This window comes from Fonsecaea monophora, assembly GCF_001642475.1.
Source record: "Fonsecaea monophora strain CBS 269.37 chromosome Unknown Scaff38, whole genome shotgun sequence".
Classification (NCBI taxonomy): Eukaryota; Fungi; Ascomycota; class Eurotiomycetes; order Chaetothyriales; family Herpotrichiellaceae; genus Fonsecaea; species Fonsecaea monophora.
Genome location: NW_019173969.1, coordinates 228,353 through 245,909, shown reverse-complemented (window position 1 = coordinate 245,909; position 17,557 = coordinate 228,353). Strand labels below are relative to the sequence as shown.

General features: G+C 52.6%; 3 protein-coding genes across 3 annotated transcripts; 1 reads left to right on the top strand and 2 right to left on the bottom strand.

The window, feature by feature from the left end:
* Window positions 1-973: 973 nt before the first annotated feature.
* AYO21_05858 (hypothetical protein) lies at window positions 974-2,962 on the top strand (the record flags this gene model as incomplete). Its single annotated transcript, XM_022655825.1, has 1 exon — window positions 974-2,962. The coding sequence occupies one exon, from the start codon at window positions 974-976 to the stop codon at window positions 2,960-2,962; it is 1,989 nt and encodes a 662-aa protein (XP_022511937.1).
* A 741-nt stretch (window positions 2,963-3,703) lies between these two features.
* On the bottom strand, window positions 3,704-6,097 carry AYO21_05857 (phenylalanine ammonia-lyase; the record flags this gene model as incomplete). Its single annotated transcript, XM_022655824.1, has 3 exons — window positions 3,704-5,685; window positions 5,755-5,861; window positions 5,925-6,097. 3 exons carry the CDS (start codon window positions 6,095-6,097, stop codon window positions 3,704-3,706), a joined length of 2,262 nt encoding a protein of 753 aa, XP_022511936.1.
* Window positions 6,098-7,551: 1,454 nt separating this feature from the next.
* On the bottom strand, window positions 7,552-17,481 carry AYO21_05856 (hypothetical protein; the record flags this gene model as incomplete). The annotated part of the gene is made up of 3 exons (XM_022655823.1): window positions 7,552-8,433; window positions 8,481-17,079; window positions 17,138-17,481. 3 exons carry the CDS (start codon window positions 17,479-17,481, stop codon window positions 7,552-7,554), a joined length of 9,825 nt encoding a protein of 3,274 aa, XP_022511935.1.
* Between the last annotated feature and the right edge of the window lie 76 nt (window positions 17,482-17,557).

Genomic DNA, 17,557 nt, shown 5'->3' with positions numbered 1-17,557 from the left:
TTGCATAGACATATGAGTGCGCATAGCTTTGATGTGTTGTGCCGATATGTGGAGGAGGTACAGGTTGAAGAATACAGAATGTTTTGAAACGAGAACGAAAAGCTGAGGGCTGGGACGAGACATGGCGATTTCTCCTACACGATCATCCTGGTCACTAATATTTTCTCCCGCTCGCTGGGGTGCTCGGAGTTTGTACAGAAGGAAGAACAATATACCCCGTGCTCTATTTAGCGTCAAGTTGCTATGATACCTTTCTTTTGTTTATCCCTGTGGAGGATTGTTTGTGGATAGAATGTTGTTGGTATATATAGCATAGCGCTGAGGTTATTTCCGTATATAATTGGTGAATATTGAGATGTGGCTGAGAGCCATCACTTGACACATAGGATGAATTTCTTTGTCAGTCGGTGCTGGTTCTATTGGCAGAAGGGACCATAGGTTGAGGCGGATTTATACCGCTCAGCCTTGTGGGCTCGGCCTCGTATCATCAGCCTTGTGGATTCAGCCTTGTGTGGGGGAAAGGGACCTTGGTATTTGAGCCTTGTTTCGCCATTGAGAATCTACCCAACTGACCTTGAATTTCTCCCTACACTGTCTATAACACGAAACCTACAGACAGATACTATACAAAGCACGGACTTCCATCCTCAATAGGCTCCCACCTTAATCCCAGTCACCGCCATTCTCGAAGCTCTCTCTCATAGCCACTCGCTGCGAACTGAGAAGCCCCTCTTTTTGTTAGATTTCCCCAATTGTCATTCATGGTGGTTTCTCTTCCCGTGAAAAGCTGCTGCCTGAATCCGACCACAGATTATATATCGTACATGGCCAAGGACCTTTGTGGGGTTTCTCTCCTGAATGCGACAGTCTTCTGGGCCAGCGGCAGACTCGCTCACTGCGCAGTATAGCTCCTATTCCTGAAGCAACACCATATAATCTCTTGCGAGACCCAAGCGCCATTTCAAAGGTCAACATGGCTCCTCGTTCCAGGACGGCCATTCTCCTGACGACATTCAGCTTCATCTCCCTCATTGCCGCAGCGTGCTTTTCACAGACCCCCGTGTTCCCGCCGCCGACATACTCTAACCCACAACCCGAGCTCCTCGAAGCATTTCAGCACATCGAAGCGTCTCTGTCGTCGCTTTTCGCCACCCGCCCAGACCTCAACACATCGTCTTACTCTATAGAGGTCACTTCCCCCCACTCGACGCTGTGGTCCACGTTCCACACCGCCGCCGACAAAGACCCGGAGAGGCCGGGAGCCGAGCACGTCGACGGACGTAGTTCCTACCGCATTGCCAGCATCACCAAGGTCTTCACGGTGTTGGGGATCCTGCAACAACATGCTGCTGGCAACCTGAGTCTCGACGACGCCGTGGACAAGTACATCCCAGCTCTCAAGCACCGAAGCGGCGGGACGATCCCCTGGGAGGACATCACCCTGAGGTCGCTCGCGAGCCAGTTCTCGGGTATCCCGCGCGACTGGGCGCAGAGCGACTTGATAAAGGCCCTTCCCGACCCCACCGTGCTCGGACTGCCTCCACTACCTCCGTCCGCGCCAGAATGGTCACGCCTCCCAAAGTGTGACGAGTACAACGAGTACAAGCCGTGCACGCCGGCGGACCTTTTGGACTACATGTCGGACAAGCCGCCCCTGTTCGCGCCGAACCAGAAATCGACGTACTCGAACATCGCGTTTGAGCTGCTGGGCCTGGTCCTCGCCAACGTCACGGGGACCAGCTACGAAGAGTACATCGAGTCGGCGATCCTGCGCCCGTTGGAAATGACGTCGACGTCGTTTCGAAAACCGCCAGATTCCGTCGCCATCCTCCCCAAGGGCAACGCGTGGTACTGGGACGTCGACGAGGGGGTCCAGAACCCGACCGGCGGGCTGTATTGCCCCTCGAGCGACATGTCGGTTTTCCTGCGCCACGTTTTGAAAGAATACGGCAACGTGGCCGACGCCAAGGTCAATTGGCTGGTGCCCGCGTCGTTCGCGCCCGGGTTGAAGTCGTTCTACGGCATGCCGTGGGAGATCCTGCGCCCGGACCACGTCATCCCGGGCAGCCCGGCCAGGACGGTCAGTTTCTTCACCAAGGGCGGCGGCCTGCCGGGGTACCGCACGCTGATCGTGCTCGTGCCCGAGTACGAGCTGGGCATCACCATCTTCACGGGCGGCGACGAGAGCTTTCTCGACCAGGTCGTCGAGCTGGTCACGGTGCCCTTGGTCCGCGCCGCGGACCGCCTCGCCGGACGCCAGGCCCAGCACCGGTACACGGGGACTTTTACCGCCGCCGGCCCCGAGAACGCCATCAATTCCTCGCTGCGCCTGTCCTACTCGGACGCCCACGGCCTGGAGATCACCCAGTGGGTGTCCAACGGCACGGACGTGCTCGCGATCCTCCCCGCCCAGTTTCACATTCCGGACAAATATGACATCCGTCTCCAAGTGATCCCCACGTCGCTCTGTCGGGATCAAGCGGCCAAGAAGGGCGAACTGTGGCGCATCGCGTTTACTCTGGATCGTTCTGGACATTCACCGGCATCCTCATCCAGCTCGAGCTCCAGCAACACCAACGTATGGGAAGATTTCTGCACCAGCGACGTCGACACGCACATGTATGCAGGCAAACCGCTGAATGAGATTGTGTTCTGGGGCCGAGACGCGGTAGATGGGGTCGAAGGGGAGCAGCAGCAGCAGGAGGAGGATGATGGATGGACGAGGTATGACGCGGTAGAGCTGACTGCTTTTCGAATCAACTTGACTCGTCTTCACGGCGATGATCAGCAGAGCGGTGGCAGTAATGGCAGTGGCAGCGATGGTAGTGACAGTGGTGGTGGTGGTGGTGGTGGTGGTGGTGAAAAGAACATGTTTCATCACACTCACAACCACGACCACGACTATGACCACGACGACCAGGACCAGGATGACAAGCTCGTTCTTCAAGATGCATGGATATAAAAGCCATCGGCCGCGAGGAAGAGCTAGATCATCTGAACCCGTCGCACTATACAACACTGTACTACACTACACTGCACTGCACTAAACTACGCTACAGTGCACCAAGTAGTGAGGATGATGCACCGACAATGAGGAGGATTCACGACATGGCATAGCGTGGCAAAGCATAGCATGGTATGGCCTGAAATGACAAGACATGATCTGACATGATCCAGGCAGTGTGCGTGGCATGGCATGAGGTCAAGGATGGACAGACATGGGTGCAAAAATACAGAAAAAAGAAAGGAAGGAAAAGGGGAAGAAGGGAGGCCTGTCGTCAGAGAGACAGACGAGACACAGACACAGACACATGTGTACAGACTTGTCTACAAGGAACAAAAAGCAGTCTATGCGACTGACTGACTGACTGACGCAGTGCCGACTGAGTCAGGTTCTTGTTCCTGGATCGTGATTGAACATGCCATGTATTTAATAGCAGTATGACCTCAATATACGGCACATAACACGGTCTCTGTACTCTGTCTTGACATACACATTTTTATCTGGCCTGGCTGGCGCGGCCGCGCCCCTCGGATGGCTGGTGTTGAAACAGCGACCATAAACACCCACATTTGTTTCTCTTCTGACAATGGACAATGCCACACATACTCCCTCTTCCTATCCGCCACAGCAGCTCCATACGCTCACATCCTCGCAACAAGAGGTTTTTACTCTCTCTCTCTCAGGGTAGCAATCGACCGCTTACCTTCCTGATGACAAGTCCATCCTCGGTCCATCCGCCGTGGCAATTGTGGCGGAGGTCCCCTTCTGCGTTGCCTTCATCACCACATCGTACAGCCTTCCATCCCTCAGCGCCTCGTAAATGACAGAGATCCACGACCCGATCGTCTTGACAGGACGTCCGTCCAGACTATCCCTTATTACAGGATCCTCGATGTGGCCGCGGTGGAACGGCACGCCCAACTCCTCCCGCACGAAGCGGTACAGTATCTTCGTGCCTTTGCCTAGATACTCGGGTGTCGTGGGACGGTCGAAGAAGCTGGCCCGGTGGAGCAGGAACGCGTCGTACATGACCTTCTGCAGCGCCTCCAGCCAGGCATTGTGCTCGCGCGCAAATCGCTCCTGGCAAGATCCCTGGTCGCGGTACTTCTGGTCGAATTGGTGCAGACAGCTCAAGATCGGCTCCACGGTGGCCTTTGCGACCTTCTCACATCGATCTGCGGCGTCACTACTGGCGGTGGCATACCATGTCTTACGGATAGACGCCCATATATCGCTTGCGAGTAGCTTCATCTCATTGTCCGCCATCCAGCATCTAAAGGTCTTGCGGACGGTAGCCTCGGCAACGTCCTTGAACTGCGCTAGGAAGGTCGTGTGCATGGTTCGGAGATCGACGCCCTGAAGTCCAACATAGATGGCCGACGCTGACATCAGGTGGACAATCTCAACACTCTGCATTGCATAGCGGGCCGAGATCAGTGCGAGCGAGTTGATCCCCTGGTTGTGCATTTCGGCCGACTGCACGTGAGAACTGACTGGGTTGGCCAGGAAGGCCAGCTCTGATTGATATGCCGCCATATTGATGTCGACGCCTTTGGCAAAAAAGGAGAGACTGGGGTCGTCCGAGGCCAGGTTTGGTGGCAGCCCGTTGTTGTAGGCGGGATTGATCAGCTCGCTCGTCTGGGCGAAGAGCATCTTCCCGATCATTTGGAGACACAGTCTGATCTTCTCAGCAACCATCGTCACGGACGTGGCCTGGAAATTGCCGCCGCAGTGGACCTCGCGTGCTTGAAGGTCAACAATCGGGTTGTCGGTCGTCGAGTTCAGCTCGACCTTCAATTGCTCAGACGCATGAAGCAAGTCTTCCAGCAGTGGACCGATCCACTGAGAGGACGTTCTCGTGGAATACCGATCCTGCACAATCCCTTCCTTGTGCCGATTGGCGTGGTCGAGGCCCTCGACGAGCCTGGATCCTTCGAAGAAAGACCGCTGGTTCCGTGAGACTTCAATTTGGCCGGCATGAGGACGGACGTCTGCAATGTATGCATGAGTCCACTCGACATTTCCCGCCAGAGCTTCCGACGAAAGGCAGGTGATGAGCTGCGACAGGATTGCAAGCTGGTTCGCCTCGTACAGCGCGAGACAAGCCACCGCAGCGGAAGGCGCAGTCCCATTCACCAATGCTAGCCCTTCCTTGGGTCCGAGGACGATGGGTGAGTATTCGATGCTCCTGCCATTGACCAGTTGCTTGCCATGCTTCGCCTCATCGTCCAGATTCAAGCGCTCGATCTCTTTGAATGCTTCTCGAGCGGTCATCACCTTGAAATCCTTGCCTTTTCCGGTTCGGACGAATGTGTCTGGATTTCCTTGCAAGGCTCCAGCAATGTATGAGAGTGGCATGAGGTCACCAGACGCGGAGATTGAACCCCTGAGAGGCACTATGGGTGTCATATCTCTCCGGACAAACTCCACAAGAGTGTCGGCAATCTGCAGGCTGATGGCCGAGTGGCCGCGGATGTTGGTGTTACACCGTACCAGCATGGCACCCCTGACCCACGCTGAAGGCATGGAATGGGGGCTGGTCTCTTCGTGGCCATCGTGCACTGCTCCGAGATCTCTTGGGGTGAGGACGGCCGACTGTTGATGTTGGATCAGAGCTCGCTGGAGGGAGAGCAGCTCGTTGGTGCGAAGGTCCGCACTGCCTCCAAAGCCGGTGTTGATGCCTGTTGTTTGGTGCCCTGTCAGCCTCGGGGAGGGATCCATGCGGTTACAAATCCTGTCACTGAGCTCACCATAAAGCTTGCTACCACCTCCGAGGTGAGCGTACAGAATGTCTTGTCCTGCTTCGATGTTTTCCAGCAGCTCGGGAGTTCGCTCGATAAACGGCTTGCAGCCAAATCTGGAGCTCCGTGGTTAGAGGAAATGTCTGTCTGCGCAGGCTTCCTGGCTGGGAGCAACGCACCTCGACACAGCGACTACGGTGGCAATGTCGAGCTCATGTCCATTTATCTCCACGTCGCCTTCCCTGGCCAACACCTGGACGCGTGCCACGAGCTCACATGTCGCGTTGAGATGCGGCGTTGGGCGTTTTTTGCCTGTGCGAGATCGGCCAGGTGACGGCGGGTTGACCGTCATTGCACTTTTCTTGGTTCCCGGAGAAAATCGGACCGTATTGAACAGTCGGTATTGAGGGGCTGTGTAGGAAGCTATTTGGGGAGAGAATGTGTACGAGAACACGACAAGCAGCTTTTGAGCTGAGGAGTTTTTTCGCTTGGCACTCAGGGGCAGTGGTGGTGATGGTGATGGTGATGGCGGTGACAGTGACAAGGTGGTCTTTCTCTGTCGGGGCAGCCTTGCCCACCACCTCCCAGTCAATCAATCACCCGCACCGGCTTTTCTCTTTGTATCTCTGTATCTCTGTACATGATGGCTACACAATGTCTTGGTTGGGGCCCTTGTATGGGTTTCTACTACGGGAGCAAACATATCACACAAACATACAGTTGACATGTACTCGAGTTGCGCAGTTTGCCATCAAACTGCAAACTGCCACACTGCCACAGCTCTCACCACAAACCCCGGATCTTGCCACGTTGATGCAGCATAGCAAACAAGCACGACGCCTAAGACGCCCAACGGAGCACATGCAGGCGATTTGTTGTTGTTTTTGGACGTTTGTATGTTTGCACGGTCTAGGCTTTGGACACACGCAGGTGGATCCATCATCGAATTATCAGGCGTCGTCTATTTTCCACCGCAGCCCTACAGCCTTACAGCCCTATAGCCCTATAGCCTTGTGCACGATAAGTGGTCCAGGGGCTGGAGCTAGGCTTGGGGATTGACAAGGGGTTCTCGTCCTCTGGGAAGGGGACGCTGGTTTACCAAGTACTGCGGTCACGGAAGGGCAATAGAGAGAGATATAGAGAGAGATGAGAGAAATGAGAGCCGGAGAAGAAGGGGTCACGACAGATAGACAGAAACGCACACACACGGGCATGCATACAAGGGGATCATCTACTCCGAGTACATACATACATACAAACATACCTGAGGTGGATAGACAAACACATACAAGCACAAAACACACAGCCATAAATACATACCCTTCCTCGAGTCTCTCACAGGCTTAAAAATCCATGCAATCGTCAATGTTTACGGCGGAATACTCTGTGAAACCCAGCGGCATGCATCGAGAGCATTGGGTGCGGGATCTATGACACCTGTAAATAGGATGGAAGAAATCCTTTTCTCTGGCACAAACGCACGACACTGTTCTGTTCTGCTCTGTTCTGTGGTTCCTTGATACATGAAATCGAGGCATTGGTCCTTTTCGCCAGACTCGTGGACCGACAAAGCTAAGCTCAATCCCAGACTCTCAGCTCCAGCTCAATACACTTTGAAACACCTCTCAGAGGCAATGCAAAGCACATGTTGTTTCCAAATCATACACTCTTCCATCCATCCCCTGGACATGCCTGGTCGATCAGCACGTTTGACAACATCCGATGGTTGACCTGACGAATGCCATTCGAACAACCAACGAGACCTTCTCTGCCAGCCAACATATCCCCAAGGTCACCAACAGGTCTTCAATCATCATCAAACATCAGCTCTGCACCGTCACTCTCAGTAACTTCCTGATTGTCGTCATCAACCGCCGGGACGGTGATATCTTCTTCTTGTCCTGAATTCATCTCCTCCGATTGTCTCAATTCTTCCTCCGTCAGTTTCTGCCGCTCATCCAACTCCTCATCCTCCAGATCGGATGTATTATCCTGATCGCCATCCTGCGTGCCAACCTGATTGTCCGAATTGTCCTCAGATATGCCGTGAATGACTTTGGTCCTGACCCATTCGTCGGCGACCGTCCGGAAGAATGGGTGATCCTCTGTCAATAGTTTCCGTGCACAAATGTATCCCATTGGAGTGTGAGTAAAGTCCTGACCCCGACTCCTGGTACCAAGCCATGCGTGCAGGAAGATCAGCATCTTGGTAGCTTCCACCTTCGCGGCCTGGGCCTGCTTGGTTTCTGCCACGTCACTGGCCATCTGTTGTTGTTCACTCGCAAGAGTCTGGTTGTCATCGGAAGTGCCCACGTCATCAATATGCAATTCTTCAATGGCCGAATCCAGTCCATTGTGGGTGTGGATTAGTTGACTATCTTGCAGCCCCAAAAAGGACCGGATCTGCTCGAGTTCTTTGAACGGAAAGTATAGACGACCGGCAAATATGCCAACCTGGATCTTCAGCCACGTCGGTGCGGACCAGCCCAGTGGGAGCGGTGGTACGGCATAGTAATTCAAGTCGTTGAACTGGAGCATCTTCTGCGTGACAGGCGCCGCGTAAGTCAGAAGATGTACCACCCTCTTCGGGGCATTCCGGCAGAGGTCATTCAAAATCTCTGCCTCTTCCGGGCTCACGAGGATTGCTGTTTCTGTGGCCAGACTCCAGAGAATGTACTGGACGTCGCGCTGCGTTTAAGGTCAGTAAAGAACAGCGATGGATACGACGTACTTACCAAGAAGTCATCATTAGGTCTGCCTGAAGGCACTATGACCGCACGCCGGAATTCCGCAGAGACAAGCAGTTGTGGGGTCGCCGGGAGACTGGCGGGATATTTCAGGCTTGTCTCAGTCCGAGCCATGTACGAAAACACTCTTTCGCAGACCTTGTCATCAGCCCTTAGCGACCCCGTCTGTACAAAATGTCTGATCTCTGCGGCGAGTCCGGAAAAGGTCTGAGGGTGGAAGTATAACGGGTTTTGTCTTTCACGGATTGTTTCCACTTCCACGGCAACTTCACGTTCCTGCTCAACCTCCTGCAACGCTGAGGCGTGCACGGCATTTCCGGAGTCCTGAAAGGCTTTCCGTCGTCGTTCGAGCTGGTTGACATGCTTGGTAAGACTTTCATCGAACTTTTCATCTCGAACACGTTTTCGATGTTTCGCCGAACGTGGCTCGTAAAGAGCTTGCAGAGAATGCTGTTCGTAGCTCCGAAGAGCGTTCAAGTAGGCAAGTCGCTCAGCTGGATGCGTCAGGAATAGGGGGTGGTCACGCTCCGCTTGTGTTCGCCGGCAGTAGTTTAGGCCTTGAGCATAATAGAGTGGTTGGAGGTTTTCAAGGCCCTGACAGGTTTGTTCTAGAAGCCAGCACACCACATCACGAGAGGTGAGATGCCAGTGTTCCCCTTTGTTACGAAAGTCCAAAATCGACTGGTGGACCTCCGGTGGCGCGAAAAACGTGACCGATTGAGTGGTTGCCAGTTGCCGAAGACGCATGACGGCTTGAACGGTGTGGTCTTTGGTTTGACCGAGACTGAGCGTCACTGCACCTCGAGCATCGGGCGGGAATTTCATATCTGTGCCTCGAGTGTGAGATTCATCTAGGTACACGAGACAGCCGCTCATATCATCTGCAAAGGGTGATGCCAGTAAGGGAATGCGTCGCCCACTTCGAGACAAGACAGTGGCTTTGTTATTTTCGTCGAAATACACGGCAGCTGTTGCCTCTGTATCGATATCAAGCCACATCTTTGCCAGCGTCGCGTTGGTCATCTCCAAGATGATTGCACCAGAGTCGATCAATATGCGGATTTTCTTGTGAAACAGCTTGCCTAAAAGATCCGGCTCGCTCAGTCTTCGGTAGACGCTCCGTCCGTGGGAGACATCTCTCCAGCCTGCAAGGCTGTATTGCCGGTTCCGGTCTTGTAACAGATAAGTCAAGACCTCAGCGTTGGTATGCGCCAATTCCGCCAAGTCGTCCTGTTTGATGGTCAGCGGCAAGCACAAGCGGTTGTCGTTGGTGCCACTGAAGCCTGTGGTCAGGCTGCTTCCGCTGCCAGCTAAAGGAAGATCCCATCCACTGGCTTGGAGCTTGACCTTGAACTGCTTGGCGTGTTTCGGAAACACAAAGTTGTTGAGGAAATAGTCGATCGCCGCAATGTTGTGGCAGACACCGCGCCATATTTCCAACAGCTGGAGGCTGTCTTCAAGATTGATGGACGTCCAATCTCGAAGTCGATCGGGCAGTCTGGTGCTGTCCCGGGTCCATTGTTCATATTCCCTCGCCGGGTCATCCGATTTTAGAATCTGCTCCAGGCTCTGTTTTAGCTGCTGTGGAGATAGTCCTTGGTAGTAGAAAGAGAGACAAGTGAAAAGTAATGACACATCAACGTGACCCCATTCAGCAAGATGTGACGGGACACCCTTGGCTAGATATGGGACCGCCACTGGATCTCGCAGGGGATGGAGACCATACTGGACGTTCCATCGTCTGCTCAGCGTGAGGATGAGGATCCGGTGAACAAGGAGGCCACGAAGGAGATATATGATGCTACCGTCAGTCTGGCTGCTCTTGTAAATGTCCGAGATGCACGCATTCACAGCTTGATGCGGTCTTGCCTCTGTAATGAACGATCTTATGGCCTCTATCTCAGACGAAGAGAAGTTCTCTGCGTTCAACAGCGGTGTTCGCCCACTGCAGATGTCCTTCGCGATCCGCTGGATCAGCGCATTTTGGACGTCATTCCGGAGGAAGTAGGTGAACGGAAAGCCCCCAGTCTCGCGACGGACCAGTTGAATACTCGATTCATGCGACCGCTCCAGCACATACAAGTGTGACTCGGCAAGCTTGAGGATGGCTTCTATTGCCTCCCAACGATAGTTGCCGCCATCGACAGTAATTTGCGGGCCGGATGGATAGATAAGTTGCGTCTTGACTGCCATTGTAAAATCGCTTTCATCGAATACATCTCTGCTCTTTCTCGTAAGCCACTTTTGCACTTTGATCATCTGGGTGGCTTCTTGGGTTTTCTCATCCACCAGCCGTTGTTGACCAGAGAGCATGAAAGACATGATGTGTTCTGGAAGTGCTATGATGACGCCGGAACTTTTCAAAATGGCTTTGTGGATCTCCCCATACGCCTGAATATTTTCTGGATTGGAGGGAGTGCGGCGGGAAAACGGCACATGGAGTAGTTCTCTCCCCAAGAGTCCGCCCAGTCGTAATTGCAGTAGCTGTGCAGTCTGTAACAGCAGAGCCTTAGGAACGACAATTCTGCACAGTGACTGACCATTCGCTAAGACAGACGCAACCAGAGGAATGATTGTTGACGTCTTTCCCTGGCCCATGTTTAGTTGTAGTACCGAGTTTGATCCAGACGCCGGCGATATGGTGGCCAGTGCGACCTCGACCTGAATGGGACGGATGAGAGTGTTTGTATCGATCTCTAGAAGTAACCAGTCGGGATATTCATTCGGATTCCAATTCGAATGACCCGCGTTTTTCAATTCTTCGTTAAGATGAGACTTTCCGCGAAGAGATGCGTCCTGTATGCGAAGAAATCGCTGCAACTGAGTGATTGCAACGCCAAAATCAACGACAGCGGCTCGCATTGATGCTGTTAGTGGAATGGAACTGTTGCTGCGCAGAGTCTCGAGGACAGATACATAGGTTGTTAAAGGCCACATCCCAACTGCATGAAGCCATGTCGCTCCAGGCTCGTCTCTCTGGAAAGCCTGTACCAGCATATCAAATCGCGAACTCACTGCATTCTCTGCCTCGGCGATAAAATGATTCAGCTGATTCATATCAAACCTTGAAATTTCTTCGACAGGTCTTGCTCGATGGCTTTCGAGGGCCGATATCGAATTGAGCAGGCCGCGAAGGTATTCATGCCTAACAAAGGATTTTGACATAGGCATTTGTTGAACAATCCGTCTCAACTCGTGGATGTCGTGACTGGTGTGATTGACGGCTGTTCTCTTTGTGCAGGAAGCTGGATTCTGAACCACGGCATCCTGATTTGCCATCCTCGGCCCCTCCTTCTCGAGCAAGTGAGAGCATATCAATGGAAATCCTCGTGGCGCAGATGGTGACGAAGAGTGATTGATTTGGATCTTCCTTCTTGTTGGCAGGGGCGAGCGATGTTTATCCAAGACATCCTGAACTTGCTGTATATGCTCTTCAAATTCGTGGTTTCGAAACATGGCACTCCACTCTCTTGCAATCAATGCCGAAGCTGTGGCCAAGTCTAAGACATCCGTTGTAAACCCTTCGAAGTTCGGCTGAGGGCATGGCCACTGATGGCACGCGAATTCTGTGAGAGCATCGAGCTGTTTCAGAGCTCTAGCTTCATGCTCCTTTCTTGCAGTATCGACAGCCTTCCTGTCTTTCTGAGTATGTGATAGTATCTGTACCGCTGAGAAGGATCGGGTACATGGGATCAACAGTTGTCGGAAATAGTCAGTCTTTGGACGAAACCCAGGGCGGAATTGCGTGTACGAAGGCCAAGACGGTAAGTCGATGTTCTTGAGATCATCCAGGATTGCGAAGGCGACAAGGGTCTGGACTGCCCTCATGTTGATTTCTTCTCTGAAACATATCAGGGCCGTCAGAAAAATGAGTTTGTACTTTGCTTCCGGGCGGCCTTCCATGCGATAAAAGTTGACCAACTGGCCCCAAGAGGAGGCAAGATCAACATCGAGGCACTCCGTCAGCCGCACTGGTTCAAATCTGACAGAATCGTCGCCATAGCCACCGATAGAAGGCCAGTTCTGAAACATCAACGACAACAATGTTGGAGAGGGCACTTTAGCTGGCCACGTATGAATCAAGCGAGCAGCCTGGAAAACGTGCTCTTGGCTTCGTTGGTAGTTTTGATAACCACGTGGATTATAGGACAGGTCCGGAGCATCTCCAGGACTGGTCGTCGCTGCACGGGGCTGCTGATAAAGCCCTTGACGAGCCTGACTTCTCTTAGAAAGATGCGGAATGGATTCTTCAGTGTCCACGTTGTCCATTGCTCCCGATAAATCCTGGGTCTCAGGGGCGATATCGTGGTCCAAGTCAAACTGAGAAAGTAGTACGGACTTTTGGTTGATCTCAGCAACGAGCGAGCGATATTGGTCATGCTGTATGCAACATGTGAGATTTTCGTTCCATAACACCTTTTCTAGCCTCCGGAGGTCTGGCGGGTAGTATTGCCGCACTGGAGCCAATTTCGCAATGGTATCGAGGAGCTGTCTATTGGCGTCATTGAGCGGTCCATACGGCTGAGAGCTCCCGGACTGCAGAATATGGCACGCCTCCTCAGTCCCCGTCCTACCTGTCAGCGGGTCTGGAAGACAGAAGGAGGTATATGCGTGCAGCAACGCTTTGGTGTAAAACAGTCTCGGTTCTGATGCACAGGTCACCCTTCCCAGTACGTCGTCCAAGAAGTAACGAGCGTAAACAGGATCGCTGTTTCGAATCTCGACGTTCACATGGATTCCTCTACGCTGCACTGTCGGAGATCCTAATGGCACGATGACACTTCGGCGTCTCCGGTTATCGACGTCGCGGAGGACGATCTTCGAGGTAAGGCCATACCAAGTTCCTGCATCCTGGTTCACGTCGATCTCCGCCCGAAACTGTTGGCATTCCAAGAAGCCGTCGATGTTGACAAAGAAAGTGAGCTCGAAGCGACGAAGCTCGACCTGAATCGCACCCCGAAGAGGCTGGAATACCGTGATGTGTCGTGGATCCTCGAACCCCTTGAACATACTCGCAAAGTGATGAACGAGGTTACTGCCTGGATCAAGTAGTATCGAGTCTCTGCGCTTGGCCATGAAGCTGCGGAGATCGATTTTCCAGTTCGACTGTATAGATCTCCATATTCGCGGCTCCTTCCTGACCTCGATGACATTCTCGCCCAAGTTGAGCCAATGAACACAACTTTCAATCAATGATGCGGGAATATCAGAGGACGCTTCATTCGTGAAAATGTCACCCGGTATGAACTCGAGTACTGCATCTTTCGTCCAAGCACGGACAACGAGGACATCCTGCCGAAATCCGAGGTGGACCTCGTGGCCTTCGATGTCAAAACCAACCTTGTAGGTCATTCCATGGGCAGCGGAGGGCCAGACAATGAGTTTTTGGTGTGGGAAAAGGCGGCATAGTCCTGCCGAGCGGCGAATCTCGTGCGGAAGCTCCTTTTCGACAGTCCTACCGTTTAGCAGAACCGTTCCTGCAATGAGGTGAAACTGGATGACTTGCGGTTCCGTGCGTCGACTGCCTGGAAGCTTCAAGCTTGCCCACTTCCCGTCTGAATTCTCCACAAAACTGAATGACGTCGATCGGATAGATATAGCTTCACGGCTCATCACATTTGCTTGGACTGCGGCGATGATCAAAGAGCTGGGATACTTCTCCAGCGAACGTTCCAGACAATCCTGAAGACGGAAAATCATTTTGATGTCGCGAATCAACGTGCTGCGAAGTATGGGTTGGAGTTTCTCTGGATCAACTGGTTGATTTTCGTGTAGAGCGATGGAAGATTCCAGGAGTGAGGTCAGTGCTGGTAAAGGAATGAGGACTGTGTTGTTGTCTTGCACCCCTACGACATCAATCGTCAACGGTTGGAGGCTCATCGGCTGTCCTTGGGTGAATACGGAGAATGTTCGTCTGCACAACAAAGCAGCCCACAGAATCAAATATGAGATTCGCGCGGAGGCATTGTCGTTCGTTGTGTTACAGAACTCCTTACGGAGCATCCTGATCCACTGAATGGTGATTCCTCTGGCCACTTCAAGCAACTGCGAAGTTTGTTCGCACGAGCCGTTGTCTCCGACAGCATCCACTTTCAGGATCAAGCTGATCAAGATTTCCATACAGTAATGCTCACTTGGGTTTGAGCTTATCATCTGCAGACGTCGTGCAGTCTGGCTCAACAGAGCTCTGCAAAAGCTAGGATCGCGAAAGACAGCATTTGCCACATGGTCCGTGTCTTCGCTCATAGGACCGGTTCGACAAATCAATGATTTAGTCAAAATCATGACTGCCTCGGAGCTGAAGTTGAGATTCGAGGAGCCTAGCTCAACAAGAATCGCCTGCCACAAACGACCGTTGCCGCATATGAGTCCTTGAAAGGCCAGGAATTCTGGAAAACCGAGAGCCTGAGGGCACCGAGGCAGCCCGGCGAGGATTTCGTTAGATGTGATATCGGCATCAGCACTCAAGTATTTCGCAATAGCTCGCCGACGAGTAACACATACGCTTTTAGCGGATCCATTGTCACCATTTTCAGGTAGAATCCTAGGAGGGAAAGCGATTCTGGCAAAAGGGCTGTGCCGAGGGAGAGGAATCATACAGTGGTGGCTGAATGTAACTCGATGTGTATGTTCGGCAAGCCACACTTTACGTGTGCAATCGTAGTACTCGAATCTTAGTCCATTGTTGACAGTAACTCTTTCCCAGGAAATGGGGAAGTTTGCGAATCGGTAGTGCGTGTGCAAGAACGATTTCGTTCGGGAGGCCAGAGTGAGTCCTTTCTTGCTAGCGTTCGGCCGCCGTGCTCTGCGAAATTCGGCGTAGTAGCCTTCAACCATGGTGAGAGGTTCACTCTTTGTTTTTTCAATGTTTGGAAGCGCAAGCCTGGCGACGATAGCCCATGTGGCTTCGCGGTATGCAGCGTAAGCGGCGGGGCAGAGCAGTTCCAGCAGTACAGCTCTTCCTTCACCACGGTTTGGAGGCATTGGCTTTTCAATTCTTTCTATACGAAGCTTGGCAGCAGCTTTCGTCAAGATGCATTTCTTGCATTTGTGTTCATCATGCTCTGGAATCAGCAGGGGGCCAACAAAGGTGAATTGGCAAACCGCGGCGGAGATCTCTCTCATCAATTGTCGATGATTCGTATCTTTTTCTGTCCATTCCATCTCTTTCTCCTGCTTTCGTGTCTGCTCTGTCTGCTCAATACTTTGATGCAGTAGGTGAATCTCGGAATGTGAGGGCAGACTTTCGTAGAACCGATCAGCAAAACAGCCTGAAATAGGAGGGTCCAAGACGGTCCGCGAGGAGACAGTATCCGTGTCACCAGAGTGACGCTGAGCAAGGTAGGTCTGAACCTGCTTGAGGCGACGCAGGTCAGAGTACGAGGAAAGCCGTAGACAGTCAAGAATTTGTGGGGCGAAGACTGGGTTGGACCTGGAGAACTCGGGCATAAAGCGACATAGCAGATTGTCCATCGCAACCCATAGCCACATTGTCGTTAGGATCATGCAACTGCGATCTTCTGTTCCCACCTCGAATGAGTCGATCGATTTGCCAAGGTAAGTTTCGATTTGTTTTGCAAGCTGTATGCTTGAATCTACCCACGTCTTATGGTTGGCGGCAACGACTGGAGTGTTTCGGGTCAAGATTCCTTCCTCCAGCTCCGTGAGCTCCGAGTACTTCTTAAGAAAGTCCAGCAGTGTGGGCGGTATGGCATATGATCCTCCGTGTGCGATCCTGAGAGGTGGGTGCTGATTCAGGTGGTCAAAATAAAGAGCGCTATTCGTCAAGCTGAGCTTCATGTGCTCCGGTCTGGCCTGTCGTGTCTTCAGTGGAGTGATCCAACGCCGAATTTTCGACTTGTGACTGTTCCAGACGCTTTGGAGTTGACATGTCGCATGCTTTGTCGTGGCAAAGAAAAAAGGACGAAGATTATCCAAAAGGACACTGTAAGCGTGTGATATCCTGGACTCTGAAGCTGGAACAAGAGCTCTATCCTTCTCCAATTTTGCTACTCGTCGACCAAGCTTTCTCAGGAGGAGATGGCTGAGTTCAGGAGCCTGAGAGCCGACTACCTGACCCAACAATTTGGCGTGGAGGACACACATCAGGGCTTTGTACAGGGCGTTTGAGATCGAATGACATGTCGCTTGCTCCAGGAGACGCAAGATGCCCACCCGCAGAAGCAGCCAAAACGGCGATCTTCTCCATGGGATGCCCGAGTCTTTCCGGCAAACTTCGTCTCTGACACGTTTGCGGATGGGAGAGGTAGCGGTCAGCTGGCCCATCCCCTCCAGCAACGTGATCAATAGACCAGTGACTAGAGCAGGGTCGTTTGTGTCCCGTGTCTCAAGGGCCGGTGAGTTGGCTTTGTAAACGACCGCTCCAAATCTATCGACTCTTTCTAGACTCGCTTTCTGCAGAAATTCGGCAAGGTTTTGCTGGAAGCTTTCGTCGGCGAAGACATCAGCCGGTATAGCCGCGGCGGAGGTGGGAAAGTCCCATTGCAGTGCGCTCAGGGACTCGAGAACTTTTTGGGACTTTGCAGAGACTTCAAAGGCTTCAAAAACGACATGGTCCTTGAAGGAACTGAAGACTTTGTCAGGACTGCAATTGAAGCAACGTTCTTGAGGTTGAGCTTGCTTACCTGTTACCATGTCTAACCAAGAGTCCTGCGTTCTGCTCGCTAATGTGAATGACGAGAACCTCTCCGATTTGCAGTCTCCGGAATGCACGCTGGAGTTGAAGGCTGTCAAGATGTACCGAGGCGTGGATGTTTTGACAATGATCCAGTGAGCTCTGTAGGAGGCCCAACTGTTGCTGGAATTCGCCTTTGGTGACTGTATCCAACTCAAGGCAGGCATCCCGGACGCGCAGCAGAAGATCCCGATTAATCTCTTCAAGGTTGTTGTCGACTTTTTCGGGTAGATTGGGCGGAAGAACCACGTGGTTGACGACTGCACGGAGCAGTTTGGCATTCGTGGTGTCCATAGGCGATGAGATTCTCGTAGGTGATCGCAACAGCTTGGTCAGGGAGAGCCGATGGTGGTGTTGAGGAGGTCAACTG